Source organism: Chlamydotis macqueenii, chromosome 2 (assembly GCF_036417535.1).
Source record: "Chlamydotis macqueenii isolate bChlMac1 chromosome 2, bChlMac1.mat, whole genome shotgun sequence".
In the NCBI taxonomy this organism is placed as follows: Eukaryota; Metazoa; Chordata; class Aves; order Otidiformes; family Otididae; genus Chlamydotis; species Chlamydotis macqueenii.
Genome location: NC_141557.1, coordinates 6,841,754 through 6,856,742, shown reverse-complemented (window position 1 = coordinate 6,856,742; position 14,989 = coordinate 6,841,754). Strand labels below are relative to the sequence as shown.

The 14,989-nt window shown below is 38.7% G+C and overlaps 1 protein-coding gene across 11 annotated transcripts in view; it reads left to right on the top strand.

Moving 5' to 3' along the window:
* KMT2C (lysine methyltransferase 2C) overlaps positions 1-14,989 on the top strand; it is a 197,257-nt gene that overhangs the window by 117,083 nt on the left and 65,185 nt on the right. For 9 of the 11 annotated variants that reach the window (XM_086741820.1, XM_086741824.1, XM_086741817.1 and 6 more), the window contains 7 exons: positions 3,694-3,813; positions 6,238-6,354; positions 9,954-10,055; positions 10,237-10,341; positions 11,992-12,173; positions 12,940-13,104; positions 13,725-13,834. In XM_086741820.1, the coding sequence (XP_086597946.1) occupies positions 3,694-3,813; positions 6,238-6,354; positions 9,954-10,055; positions 10,237-10,341; positions 11,992-12,173; positions 12,940-13,104; positions 13,725-13,834 (901 nt within the window). The remainder of the gene's footprint in view (positions 1-3,693; positions 3,814-6,237; positions 6,355-9,953; positions 10,056-10,236; positions 10,342-11,991; positions 12,174-12,939; positions 13,105-13,724; positions 13,835-14,989) is intronic. The other 2 variants (XM_086741825.1, XM_086741826.1) reach the window with 2 other exon arrangements.

Here is a 14,989-nt window from a genome sequence, read left to right as displayed (position 1 = left end):
TTTTATGAGGTTTTTTTTTTTGTGAGGGGAGCTGTATTTTCAACAAATTAAACTTTGTTCACAACCCTAAAATTACGTTAAATATTAAAATGCAAATCCAGGTTTCTGCATTTGCAGTAGATTTCATAAAGCGTTAGGCAACTAAACACAGTTGGTGGTAATTTAGTGAGATCTCCTGACCCTTGCTGACATGGGGTTTCCTTTTGTTATAATTTACTTGGAGCTGTGTTGTTCAGTTTTGAGGGCTCAGGAATATGATGGAGAATTAGAGCTTCCTGTTTCTGTCACAGTACATAATTATTGCCGTGGTTCTGATGGAAATGAACTGAATAGAACTTCAGTGTTGTGTGGTAATAGGCATTAATTAAAAGCCAAAATATAATTAATGCATCTCTTTGATGTAATTCATTTCTTCGTAGCATTGTGGACCTGTGTGTTTTTAATTAAGTTTATCTGACCAAGAATTCAACTGTTTCTGATCTACAATAAAACTTGGATTAAATTTCCAATTTAATTCTTAACAATAGAGTTCATGAATCATATACAATCCGTTTTGTTTTGCAAGACCAAGTATTTCATATTCAGATTTACTATTCTATTAGCTTTTTAATCGTTTGAGTACTCTTAATCACTAGAGAAAAGTATCTTCTTAAAAGGAAAATACTGTACTTCCCAAATAGGTAGCTTTAGTTGTTGATTAAGTTTTTTCACCAGAGTTTAGACCCTTAGAAAGCATGTTGCCTCCCTCATAAATTGATGTAAAGATTGTTTCTACAATATGCAGATTTTCTGCGTTGCCGTATTATAAGAACAGTTGCTTACTGTGCTTTGTGAATTTTAGAAATATAGGGAAACTGTAACTAAAATTTAGTGAAAGTTTATCTTGCTGAAATGGAATGTTCGTTGATATTAAAAATAATTGCTTCAGGCTCAAGAACCGCAGGTATGTGCAGTGTTAGAGATCTGCTGTCGTCACCTTGAGGTTCCCAAGTTCAACCAGGCCAAGTGCAAGGTCCTGCACCTGGGTCATGGCAATCCCAGGCACAAATCCAGGCTGGGCGGAGAATGGATTGAGAGCAGCCCTGAGGAGAAGGACTTGGGAGTGCTGGTAGATGAGAAGCTTAACATGAGCAGGCAATGCGCCCTTGCGGCCCAGAAGGCCAACCGCATCCTGGGCTGCATCAAGAGGAGCGTGGCCAGCAGGTCGAGGGAGGTGATTCTCCCCCTCTACTCTGCCCTGGTGAGACCCCACCTGGAGTACTGTGTCCAGTTCTGGAGCCTCCAACACAAGAAGGACATGGACCAGTTGGAGAAGGTCCAGAGGAGGGCCACGAAGATGATAAAAGGGATGGAGCACCTCTCTTGTGAGGACAGGCTGAGAGAGTTGGGACTGTTCAGCCTGGAGAAGAGGAGGCTCCGGGGAGACCTGATAGCGGTCTTCCAGTACCTCAAGGGGGCCTACAAGAAAGATGGGGATAGGCTGTTTAGTAGGGCCTGTTGTGATAGGACGAGAGGTAATGGTTTTAAAATAGAGGGGGGTAGATTTACATTAGAAATTAGGAAAAAATTTTTTACGATGCGGGTTATAGAACACTGGCACAGGTTGCCCAGAAAGGTGGTGGAGGCCCCATCTCTGGAAACGTTCAAGGCCAGGCTGGATGAGGCTCTGAGCAACCTGATCTAGTCAGGAATGTCCCTGCTCCTTGCAGGGGGGGTTGGACTAGATGACCTTTGAAGGTCCCTTCCAACCCTAACCATTCTATGATTCTATGATTAAAGGCACCGGAGAGAAGTGGGGACAGGTAGGGTGAGACTGATCTGACACCTTCTGTCTCGAGCGATGAGTTACCACCTGCAAGCACCCATTTCCCTTCATTGACCATGCAGGGAGCCCAGGGTGGTTCAGCACAGGTAGAGCACAACGTGTGTTTCGGGAGTTGCCCCAGGAATGTGTGTGGGTAGGTGTCAGACCTCCATTTCTGCAGAGGTGTGCTTGCTTGCTTTCGTACCTTGCTTGCTGAGTTATCTGTGTGATGACCATCTAACTGAGGTCAAGCAAAAAAATAGGGACAGCAAAATCTTACAGTGCAAGCTCTTTAATCAAGCGTCGTCGCTCTAACTCAAGTGCAGTGCTCCCCAAAGGGAGCAGTTGCCAGCTCTCTCAGTTTGGCTGAAGTATTTTTTTGGAAGCATCTTAGCACAGGGAGGACAATGCTAGGAGGTTGAAAACGCAGAGGCAATCTAAGCAGTTTGTAGCTCTGCCTTACGAGGATCAGGGAGGTCTCGCCTGTGATCCTTCTGGCCTGAATCATGGGGAGGGGTAGCCCTATTTTCAGTCAGCACAGCTGTTAGCAAAATACCTATTTACAGTCTGAGATGAATATGTGTGTTGGTGAGTTGTTGCGTCCAAAGAAACTGTTTCCGACACATTCTTGATGGAGAATATTTCATTTGGGGAAAAAACCCCACATTTTGCGAAGCTCTCTCATTTTTCTTAATGCATATTATTGTATAGACCAGTATTCAAAGGCGTAAATCTGTTTGGGCTTGCCCGTGTCAGCAGTTACGCGCGTGTGAATAGCTGGGACTGTTAGTATGCATGAGGTTGTTCCGTATCCTCCGTGCGATTCTACTGCTGAATATCATTCTTTAGAAGGTAAACTTACACTTTAAATCCATTTTACTTCTCATCTGGGTATTTGTTATTTTTTACTCTCACAAACTTAGCATTAGGAAAACGTATCATCCTTTAAGTGTTCTAATTTGTACATGTAGAATGAAGTTATTTGGTTTGATGGCTGTCTCCTGCAGGCTTTACTCACAGTTTGAGGAGGTCTTCCATAAAATTTTAATGTCTACAAGAAACTTCAGTGGCTTTTTCTTCTCCATCTTAGCACTTTGTTCTTGTTTTGCTGTATTTTTTGTGACAGAGATATACAGTATCTCACCATGATGGGAGCTACGTAAATAGGGATAATAGTTAAAAAGAGTTTGTAGGTACACCACGTGGATGTATGTTATTACAGGTATCTAATAATGTATTAAAATGTGACACCAGAGCATAACATGAGAACACTGCGGTGAAAAACCTTAGTGGTGGGGGTTTATAATGGTTTATTTGTGGTAAACTTGCAGGAAAGAGGTTCGTTGTTAATTACCATAACTGTTTTTCTTTTTTTTTTTTTTTTTTTCTTTAGCGGTTTATTTATATTCCATTTGTTTCATGTGCTTCTCAGACTGGTTGTTGCTGTGATTGTCAGTAGTTTAGGCTGGAAAGTGGACTAAGGCCATCTGTTCTTTCAGAATGTGATTTGAAGTCTAAATGAGGGTGTCATCTCAAAGTACAGTCACCGTTTGATGTGATAAAATTTAGGGATATAATTTGTTGTTATGATTGCTTGCCTTCATTGTATTATGCTTTGTTTATAAAACTAATTTTGTTGTACTTAACCATCAGTTTGAGGTTAATATTTGTTTTAGTGTGTTTCAATGAGAACCTAAAAATTTCCCACCTTCCTCTCTCTCAATGAACTAATTGACTACTTAAGTTAATGTAGAAATGCCTATGCCTGCATGTGCTTTGCTTTTCAGAATTTTTTTGTTGCTTGCTTTTTTCCTTTTTCTTTTTTCTTCTTTTTTTTTTTTTATGTTGCCAAGTTTTATACATCTATTTTCTCACCTACCGTATCCTAGGGGGCTTGGAGTACCAATAATACAGTCAGCCCACCTTCCTGGTCCCCAGACATTTCAGAAGGTCGGGACATTTTTAAATCCAGACAGCTTCCTGGCAGTGCCATTTGGAGCATCAAAGTGGTAAATAATTTGAATTTATTTTCATGTATCCATTGCTATCTTCCTGCTGTAGAGACTAGTGATGAAATTCTGTATCTCACGACTGAATTAATCTTCCATTCTGTTACTGTTTAAGGCCTTTAAAAATTACTGAAACTCTGGAGCTTTCAGGTTAAAAAATGTATATTTTCCAGAGTGTACAGTTTGATGGCATTGCCTTGATTTTCAGTAGCAAAGAATAGCTTGTATTACCAATTTTTTGTATGTGTTTAGTACTTCACTTTTTGTGGTTGGCTTTACATAGTTGTCAAAATAAATTACTTGAGAAGAAAAAGGTCATTAAGACTGGCAGTAAGGTAAGCCAGGCACAGAAGGAGCAGAGATAGGAAGGGTGGCTCAAATTTGTTGCTGTGGAGAAATCTTGCAGAGTGAATTCCAAGTGACATCATTTTTAGTTTGTGGGGGAATAAATAACAACTTTCCCACCTGATTAGATGGACCAAAGCTTGTATCCATAGTCACATTTACCATTAAAAACACCTGAAGAAATCAAGTGGAATTACTGTTTTAAATAAAGGCAAAAAAGCTAAATTACGAAACTCTGACATAGCTGTAGCTTCCCAGTGATTTATTTTCATCTCACTTTAACTGTCATGCTAATTTTATTTTAATTTTACATTACCTTAGCTTTTGCTGCTTCAAGCATTAATTTTCAGCTTAATATTCAGCATTAACATTGACAGAAGTATGTACTTACTCCTATTCCTAGTTGTGTGAAAATAACAATACTGATACCTCATCTGAAGTGGACAAAATAAAGATGTGTGGCAGAAGAGTTTACATCTTAAAAAAAAAAATAATTGTCACTTGTATGTCCTGTGTCTGCATATGTATTAACTCCGTATGTATGTAAGGACAAGGGGCTTTGTTTCACCGTAGTACGTACAAATGCTTCAGCCATCAGTAGCAGACTTCCTTAAAATAGCGTTATGTTACATTGCCTCGTTGTGTAAGAGTAAGTCAGTTTAATTTCTCTTTCTATTAATAGATGGATGTTAATAAAATTTTAACATTTGGATGCTTGCATTCTCCCTTATAATTATGACCATAAATGTCTGTATCTTCTTTAAAACAGGAGCTGGCATATTTGAAAAATAGCCTTGGTAACATTGAGCCCATAGTGCTGCTTTCCATCCAGGGAGCTCTTGTCTCCGTCAGCGGAGACTGTTCATGTCTGTTGGCAACACAGTCCCCAGGGAGCTTTGTGGTTCCACCAGCATTGGTTTACTGAGTAAATGTTTTGTCTTGGTATTAAAAATAGTTAGCAGCAAACATTTGGATACAGACGCTGTATCTAGATATTTCGTGGATGGAGTCGGGCTCTGGGAGCTGAGATTATTCGCAGATTTGCAATGCAATAAAGAATTTCGTTGCTTATTTCATGGTAGGAAAGATGCTTATTTGAGCATGTACCTTAATTATTGTCATTTATACAGATGAGAGACTCTGAAACATGTTGTAAAGGTGTCTGAGATACCAGCCAGAACTCCACGACACTGTTGATATGTTCTTTTTCTTTCTGGAAAAATTTTAAGGAGGATTAGGGATCATCTTTGTGTTTAGTTCATTTTGAAATAAAAAAAAAATAAATCATGACATTCAAACTAAGTCACAGTATTAATACCAGGTAGTTATCATTAAAAACATACTTGCTTTTCCCCAGTAATTGTAGTTGAGCATACTGTGAATACTCCAGAGCACACAACGCTGCAACTGGACATCTGCATCTAATATAAGGAAGGCAGAAAAATAATCTGTCTAAAAATAAGTGAATATTTTGTAAGGAAAACATTGTATTATGGGAAGTGTTGATCTGACTATAATTGATGTAATTAATGTAAAAAGCTCTCTCTGTATCTACTGAATTAAGAGAGTCTGTTGGAGCCAGCTCCTGCTTCGCTTTAGGAATAGGATTGAGTCCTAATAAATTCCAGTGTTTGCTTGGTTATTCATATGTAAGAAGAGTTATCTACGATTGCAAATAATCAAGTGTCCAGACCCTAGTCAGAAGTCCCATGACTGTCTGAGCCAACTGTTTAAAAAGAAAATAAAAATTAATCATAGAATAGAGGTTATTTATTTTGGATACTTTGCAACTATGGGGAAAAAAAAAACATTTCCGCATTTCCAGTTATTCCTGAGCAGAAAATAAACGTTTCTGGTTTTATCTGCTTTCTCACTGTGATAAAGGTGATTATGGTATGTCATGTAAGTAGTTAAAGGTATTTCACAACGATTTATGCAGTGACTTAGTGTGCTCGTATCCACTTGAAATCATAGGGTGTATTTTACTTATGCTTTTCTCTAGATGCATTGAACAAATTTGAATCCCTTATAATAAAAGAACTTCAGGTTGCATTTAAATTGTTTTCTTACATTGAATAGGGCCGTGGATCAGGATTCCCAGGGAAGCGGAGGCCACGTGGTGCGGGTCTTTCAGGAAGAGGTGGCAGAGGTAGATCAAAACTGAAAAATGGAGTTGGGACTGTAGTCATTCCAGGGGTAAGAACACTTATTTTTAAGTCATATTGCAGTCTGTTAATGTAACATAATTTTATTCAGCTATAATTCTTGTATTAAAATAATGTATAAAACCAAAGAGCACTGAAAAGCAGAAGTATTTGATAAAGCCTGGGTGTTACTAAGTGTTTGTGATGAAGAACTAGAGCACAAGTAGCTTAATGGACCTGAAGCAATTTTATGCTGTTCTTGCCACTTAAAGGGACAGCTGGTGTGAGTGTTAAAGCAATTCCTTTTCCTCAGATGGAAAACATGTTTGGTACAGGCAGCACTCACAGGAACAACAGAAAAGGGGAGAGTAAGGCTTATGCATAAGAATGTAACAGCAGCCATAGCAGATCAGACCACAGATTCTTCTACCTCGGGGACCAGCACTGAGTGCAGAAACAGAAGAGGCCTAGAGAAGGAGGCACTTGAACAGTTGGTGGCTTTGGGACTTGCTGAAAAGGATGTGGTATCTTTGTCTTGGGCAACCTGTGTTGGAGCTTTCTTCCATGAATTCGTCTATTCACTTCTAAAAGCTTCTGGAAACCGTGTTAACCTTTTTTAGTTCCACAGCTCATCAGTTTTAAGTTGCTGCCTTCTGGTTTCATTGCCTGCTCCTTAGTGCTCTTACAGAAGATGCAGTAGAGATTTGTTTTCTATTGACCTCCTCCATCCATGCCACTCTGTTTCTATACATGTTCTTCATTTGTCCTCCTTCACTTTCCACTCCTTCCTTGCTCATCTGGAGAGTCCCAGTATTTTCTTTATCGTCCTTGTCACTTTTTTTATCATGTTCGGTTTTTTTTTACTTTTTGAATTTTCATCTGCCTTTTTATTGCCCAGCACTCAGCTTTATGAAGTTCTTGTGCAGTTCTTCACAGTTATGTTTTGGTTTTTTCTTCCTCTGAATATCTTACTGTTGTTGGCAAGCTTTGTCACTTTGTTCCTCGCATGATTTTTCAGATTGCACATGAGTATGTTGAACACCACAGCCTGTTCTCAGACGTCCCCTGTGAGATTTCCACTAGTGCTGTTCTGCTACATAGAAAACTGATAATTTTACTCATTACTTTGCATCTTTTGTCAATAATAGGGGGCATTCCTCTAATTATATGTTAGTTTACCTTTCTTTAAGGCGCATTGGGAAGGACTTTGCCAAAAGAATTTAGTAACAAAGTGAGTTACGTCAGTCAGGTTGCCATGTCCCCAGGCTTGCTGGCTCCTTCAGAGAGCCCTGATAAAAGCTTCCTTGACTCTCTAGCAAAATAATATTTCCATGTGGCTGCAAGTTCTGTGTTGTGATCTGATGTCAGCTAGTCTGTGGGACAGTGCACGGCTTCCCTCCAGGAACCTTTGAGAAAATGGTTGTTACATTTGCCATCTCACATACAGCCCTGAATTGATTCTGATCAAGTCATTGCTCACTGCAATTGATAATTATGCTACTTCATACCTGAAGTCCTCTTAAAACTCTTAAATCTTACATAGTCCTGGTCTGTTTCTCATAAGAAGAGGGGTTTTAGTATGAAAAACTGTTGGAAATCTGGACTGCAGAAAATTAAGTGTTTTGGTTTTTTTTTTTTGCTATGGACCAGGCTGCTTTGAACATTCCTTTTAAAGTTTTATTATCAATCAGCCCTGCAGATTTTGAGAGGCATCCTGTTCTTTATATTCGGAGAAGGACTTACTCATTTTATGTCTTTATCAAGTAATTTCTCAAACTCTCTTTAGATCTGTTTTTTTATTTTTTTTGTCTTCTTACATAGAATCTATTTGAGTTTATGCAGTGCTGCGCCACTTTTTGCTGCCTATATAATAGTTTATTGGAATACTCTGTCATCTGGGTTTTACAGAACAAACTTTTAAAAATTTTTGTAACTGAACAGAGGATGTTGTGTTAGGTAAATTGCTATAAATACAAAATGGACATCGCTCTCCACAATTACCTATAGAAATCTGATCCTTTGACTCATCAAGTAAATGGCAGCGTCAGAGTTCTAGAGCAGAGATGTGGCTGTCTTGTGATAGAGTAGATGAAGGCAGCAATACCAAGAGATCAGCCTTTTGCCAGATAAATATTTAAAATGGGAGTATTTTCAGCCCCTTTGCACAAACTGATTCTTACTCAGCATGGGATCATGACCTGTGGACCACACAGATTTGGAGGTGTCTTGGTCCATCTTGGGAATGAGGAGGAGGGTGGCTGCAGGTTAACTCACAGTGGGCCATGTCTGGCGTTAAGCAAGCATCAAAATTGCAGTGATTCAGTCCTTCAAATTCTGCTCTTTTGTATGTGCTAGCCGTTCCAAGAATTTTGCGGAACCTGCGGAAATAGGTGCGAGGGCAAAGCTCTTCCTGAACATATCAAGAGGTGTTTCTGGTGTTTTTTGGTTAATTAGTTGCTTACAGCTGCAGTGCTCTCAGCCATACAGTAATTAAAACACATTGACAATGTATCCCCTTTTTGGCTGTTTCTCAGTAGATCTTGATTTTCAGCAACAGTGTATCAGCAGGATTCCTGGAGCTGTTCTCACCGTATTTACATTTGTCCCTAGAGTGGTGTTTGGATTTGTAAAATATTTAAATTACTACTTAAAGAAAACTATCTGTGTAAGACTTAAACTGTGTTTAAAATAATCCACATTTCTAAAAACAGCTGGTAAAACAAAGTTACGTTTCTCTATCATACATTTATTCTTTTATATAGAACTGTGTGCTCTTCTCTTCCAAAGTTGCATGGGCATTGCTGGTTCAGAGCGTAAATAGTTAGGCCTGTTAATTTCAATTAATGGATAGCAAATTCTCTATATCAAGAGTTGCATGAAGGTCAAAACACAGCTGAAGTCTTTTTTTCTTGGTTTCCTTCCTGAGAAGCTGTATATACATGTATGTGCTGCATTAATAAAAGGACAGGTCAGAGTAACAATCTCTTGATCCAAAGGAGAACGACTGTCTAGAGTAAGAGCTTATGGATTGAGATCAAAACGGCTGTTTTAAGTTCAGTGCAAATTTTCATAAAGAAACTGCTTATGGAGAGTATCTTAACTATTGAAACTTTAGAACTCTTGCTTATTCCTCTAACATACTTGGAACAGTAGAGAACCACATTGTAGGCAGTATGGAACAAATTACGTTTCTGCAATTGCGCTTTGAATTAATATTCAAAAGTATGTTGCTGCAATTAACTTTTTGATGAGAACTTCACTGTTTGTGAACAGAGCAGACTGGTCACAGTATGACAACTTCTGCTTAGTGATTTTTTTGTTTGTTTTTTGACTAGTTCTTTCCTTCCATTTCCCTTTTAAAGTGCAATGGGGTGATGTGTAAAGGTGAACAAAGGAGAGGAAGAGAATATGTCTGTAAAACTGAAATAGCAATGATGCTTTTACTGATGTGAAAACGCGAATTAATATAGTAATTTCTGATGAAGCTGGCTTTTTATGAAAGTTCATACTGTGTGAAGAAATATTTGCAAAGTTTGTATTCTCTGGTACTATTAAAAATTAACGTATTTAGAAAATAAGTTTCATCTTGTCTCATGTCTTAGAAAACGTGATGTGCTTGCTGTTTATGTGGTGTGGTGGTTTTTTTAATAGGTCACAACTATGGATATTTCATCTAACAAAGATGAGGAAGAAAACTCGATGCATAATACAGTCGTCCTCTTCTCTAACAGTGACAAGTTCACTCTCCATCAGGTTAGGATAACAGTTACTGCATTTTCATTTTGTTTCTCTGCTTTTAGTTAGAAAAAAAAAGTAGATTTAATGTCCTTGTTAGGAGTTAAATCATCAGCAGGTAGTTAGATTTTACAGTTACGTATTTTCAGAATTTAGTATCTGGCATGTGTTGATCACGTGCTCTTTTCTGTCATTGTAGGATATGTGTGTAGTTTGTGGGAGCTTTGGCCAAGGTGCTGAGGGCAGGTTGCTCGCCTGTTCTCAATGCGGTCAGTGTTACCATCCATACTGTGTCAGTATTAAGGTGAGTGCTTTTGTTACATAAAAAAATAACTTGATTACACTGTTTTCATATTGTACTTTAATAGCACTTTGCTGCCTTCGGTTTTGTGGTAATTAGGGGAGTCATTGACTTGTTAGATACTCATCAGCTAATGTGACCATTATTTGTATGCAACTTGTGAAAGACTTTAATTAAATGTCATTTTATAGTGTGCATTGCCTCAAGAGAAATTAACCTTTTTGTAATTTCGCCACCATAAGTAGCACTGATTATCCAGCAGTTGGTTAAAATAACAGTTTGAGATATAAGCTTGGAAACTAAATCCAAGCAGAATTAAAAACAAAGAAAAAAATTATACTGCATCTTCTTCATTTACTAGGGGCATAAGGTTTAGCTGATTCAATTTGTCTGTTGGCTGTCAGAATTGACAGCAGTTGGAGTGGTTAATTAATACATTTTACATTCATTAGTCTAGGAGGGAATGTGTGAAAATTCAATTTGAATGGTATGAGATGACTTAGCAGGCATATAATAAGCTATTTACTGCAATATATACACTGTACACTCTGTATTGTTTATTGCGTAAGTACATCTGTGTAGAAGTGGGTTTTTTTAAAAAAAAAAGTGTTACAAAACTTTATTCTAAATGTACTTTACAAAATGCCACATTGTATTTAATGTAACTATAATTTCATTTTGTGTCTATATGCTACTCTTAAGAGTAGGTAAAGAGTCCAGAGGAGGCTGTGAAGATGATCAGAGGGCTGGAGCACCTCTCCTATGAGGACAGGCTGAGAGAGTTGGGGCTGTTCAGCCTGGAGAAGAGAAGGCTCTGGGGAGAGCTTTTAGGGGCCTTCCAGTACCTAAAGGGGGCTGATGAGAAAGATTGGGAGAAACTTTTTAGCAGGGCCTGTGGCAATAGGACAAGAGGTCATGATTTTAAACTAAAAGAGGGTAGATTTAGACTGAATATAAGGACAAAATTTTTTGCAACGAGGGTGGCGAAACACTGTCACAGGTTGCTCAGAGAGGAGGTGGATGCCCCATCCCTGGAAACATTCAAGGCCAGGTTGGACGGGGCTCTGAGCAACCTGATCTGGTTGGAGATGTCCCTGCTCCTTGCAGGGGGGTTGGACTAGATGACCTTTGAAGGTCCCTTCCAACCCAAACCGTTCTATGATTCTGTGATTCTTACATTATATATTAATTACTATAAATTAGTTGTTTGCTTCAGATGACTAAAACCCCAACACTGGTTGTCACAGATGATTTAGGAGGGATACAGAATTTATAGCGACCCAAATCCTGGCTTTACTACATATCTGAAAAAAAGCAGCCATGTGTTCTCCTTCATCCTACAGGACCAGCTACTCCTATAAGGAGTGAACTGTCCTACATGCAGATCCAGTGTAGTGTATATTCTCTGGTATGCTAGTTTGTCTGAAGAAATTCTGTTCTCAAACAGTATCAGCTATCAGTAATTACAGTTCCTTTCTGTTTAATCCATTCCCATTTATTGCAGCTTCAGAAGGTCTCATTGATAAACAGCTACTTGTGATGTGGATAGCGTGCATAGAAGAGCATCGTGTGCCCCGCTAGCTAGACCTTAATTTTACAGTGATCACACTTCATACAGCAGTTCTCAAATAATTTTTACCTTGCCGTTTGCAGATTACTAAAGTGGTGCTTAGCAAAGGTTGGAGGTGCCTGGAGTGCACGGTGTGTGAAGCCTGCGGGAAAGCGACAGATCCGGGAAGACTGCTTCTCTGTGATGACTGCGACATTAGCTACCACACGTACTGCTTAGATCCACCCCTGCAGACAGTTCCAAAGGGAGGCTGGAAGTGCAAATGGTGTGTTTGGTTCTGGGGTCAGAAATATTGACTGCTGGCCTCTTTGGGGTTTTTTTGTTGCTTCATATTTGCAATGTCAATTGAACTGTAATAATGTTTTAATTGTTCTTGAGTCAGGTGCGTTAAACAGAACGAAAAAAACACTTTTTATTTGTTTGAATTAACAATTTAATAGGGAAACTGTTATCTCCTCTTAATACTATTTCTTCATGCCAAAAACCAAGTAACTAGAAGTGGACAGAAGTTTTATTTTGAAACTCTTATCCAAAACAAATCCAATTTACAGTTGTCGGAATATTCATTCCAGTGTTCAGTTGGAAACATGAATGGGTGCTTCAGCAATTTTTTCTCAGAAGTAAAACCCTTTGAAAACTATTCGTGTAACTTGGGTGAAACAGAAACAGAATAGACCTCTGACATGGTTACACCTCCGTATCTCAAAATAAATGGCAGCTGGAAGCAGGAGCTCCTTTGACCTGTTGAGCTGTTACAAACACCTGTCTGCCTGTTTTTGTAGATGGAAGGGAATTCTTACTTGGGAGCTTTCTTTAAAAAGTATCAAAAATGTTGGTAATAGTCAAAATCTAAATAGTACCATTTTCATTCTATTAAAATACTGTTTGACCTGAAATGAGCTCTGCCTCCCTCCAAGTGGTTAATGATACAAAACTTAATTACTCACCCAGTTCTAAGTAGGAGGGTTTTAAAGCCACAAAATAATCTTTCTGTGAACTGAAAGTAATAGATCATTTTGTCTGTTCTGCAGGTGTGTTTGGTGCAGACACTGTGGAGCAACTTCTCCAGGTTTAAGATGTGAATGGCAAAATAATTACACACAGTGTGCTCCCTGTGCAAGTTTGTCTACCTGCCCAATCTGCTATCGCACTTACAGGGATGAAGAGCTTATAATTCAGTGTAGACGATGTGATCGGTAAGGATTTCTAACGTTTTACAGGTTTTCCTGTTTAAAGCTTATTTTCTTTTTTTTTTTTTTTTTCCTTTAATGTAAAAATCTAAAGATGAAAGGAATGGTCTTGTGGTGAAGAGCACTGGATTGAATCTCGGAACTCTTTTATTAGTTCATTTCTAGTTGTACCACAGACTTAACTATATGACTCTGGGCAAATTGATTTAATCACTCTGTGCCTCATTTTCCCCCTCTGTAAAAATAAAACTAAATAAAATAAAACTGTTTACCTCACAAGACTATTGTTGTGAGGCTAAATCTACATTGTATCAAGTAAGTAGTTAAAATGATTGCAATATAGGGAGAAAATTATAATATTAAGACATATTTGCTTCCGGGATGTTGTTTTATAGAGTTCCTTCCTGTGAAGAGAAACAGATAATCTGATGCTGTATGTACCGTATTTAGCACACACCACCGTAGGGGAATGCTCTTTATGGAGGACCTGATTAATAATTTCTACCTAAGATAATTTAAACTAAACAAGTATTTCACGTTTACTTGGACCATATACTGATATTTGGGTGTCCTAAAACACCACATATTTCCTTTAAATTGTATTTTTTCCCCCACTTAATTTCTAGATGGATGCATGCAATCTGTCAGAACTTAAACACAGAGGAGGAAGTGGAAAACATAGCTGATATGGGTTTTGACTGTACCATTTGTAGGCCATACATACCACCAACAAACGGTAAGAAGACACTTGAAACCAATGGCAGGATTTCACACTGCAATAAATAGGTTTGGGAATGTGTTATGGTTCTTTTCTCTGGTGGAGACTGGGCTCGTGATAGAAGCAAGATTTTTCATGTTCATTTTCAAGGCTTTCTGGAAGTGTCCTCAGCTCTTTCACACCTTCTAGTGATTGGCTGCAAGGCCAAAAATAAACCTAGCAGGGGGAATTCTGAATAGATTTGTTGAAGATAATTTGCGTAAATAACTAAAAGCATTTGATATTGAAAAGGTGAAAGGCATCTCGCTTTGTCAAATGGAAGGATGAAAGCTCAATTCTCTGAAGTTACTAACTGCTGAAGAATCTGAAAATCAATTCCAAGCAGAAGAACCTTCTATATTTTGATGCTTCGAGGCTGTCTAAAGCAGCAGTAGCTGTAACAACAGTCCATATAAGCATTTTTTCCCCTCCTCCCTCATGTTTTATTAATGCCACTCCATCAGCTCTCCCAGTATTTAAAACCAGTGCTTCCCTTATTAGCTGCAGTCTTTGAAAGAATTCACCATACTTTCCTGCTTGGGAGTCACCCCCTTCTTGTTTGTTAAAATGTACAGTTCTTTTTGATGAACTTTGCTCTTCTCCATGGAGAATATATATACCAACTTCCTCATTAGTGTGTATTACTCAGTTCTGTAGGAGTGGTACTTCAGGAGCTGAGGTTACTGCAGTTTTTCCCTTTAAGCACAGCTGCAGCATCTGGTTCTGTGGGATGGTGCTGGTTAACGTTCCTGTGAGTGGCCTGTTAGCAGTTAGATTGGCCTGTTACATAATTTGTGGTCTTGCTACAAGGGTGGTATCCCCAGTCTGTTTTCTCTGCGTGTCAGCTCATGGGAGTTTCTGCTTCGGTCTGCTACCTCAACAGAGCAATGACACCGTTATATCCATTTTTAGCCTAACAGAACATTGAAGTGTTCACATTAACTCTTTATTTGGGTATCATGAGAGAATCGTAGGAGGAAGGTACAGGAACAAGCAAGTGTTTCGAGAAATGTTCATAGCCACCAAGAAGAAGCCAGTAAGACTGGCTTTCCTGATCAGGACTGAAGAGATAACGAGGCATGTGTTTGAGAGATCTGCCAGGGAGAATTCAATAGAGCATCTAGTGTCCTCCTA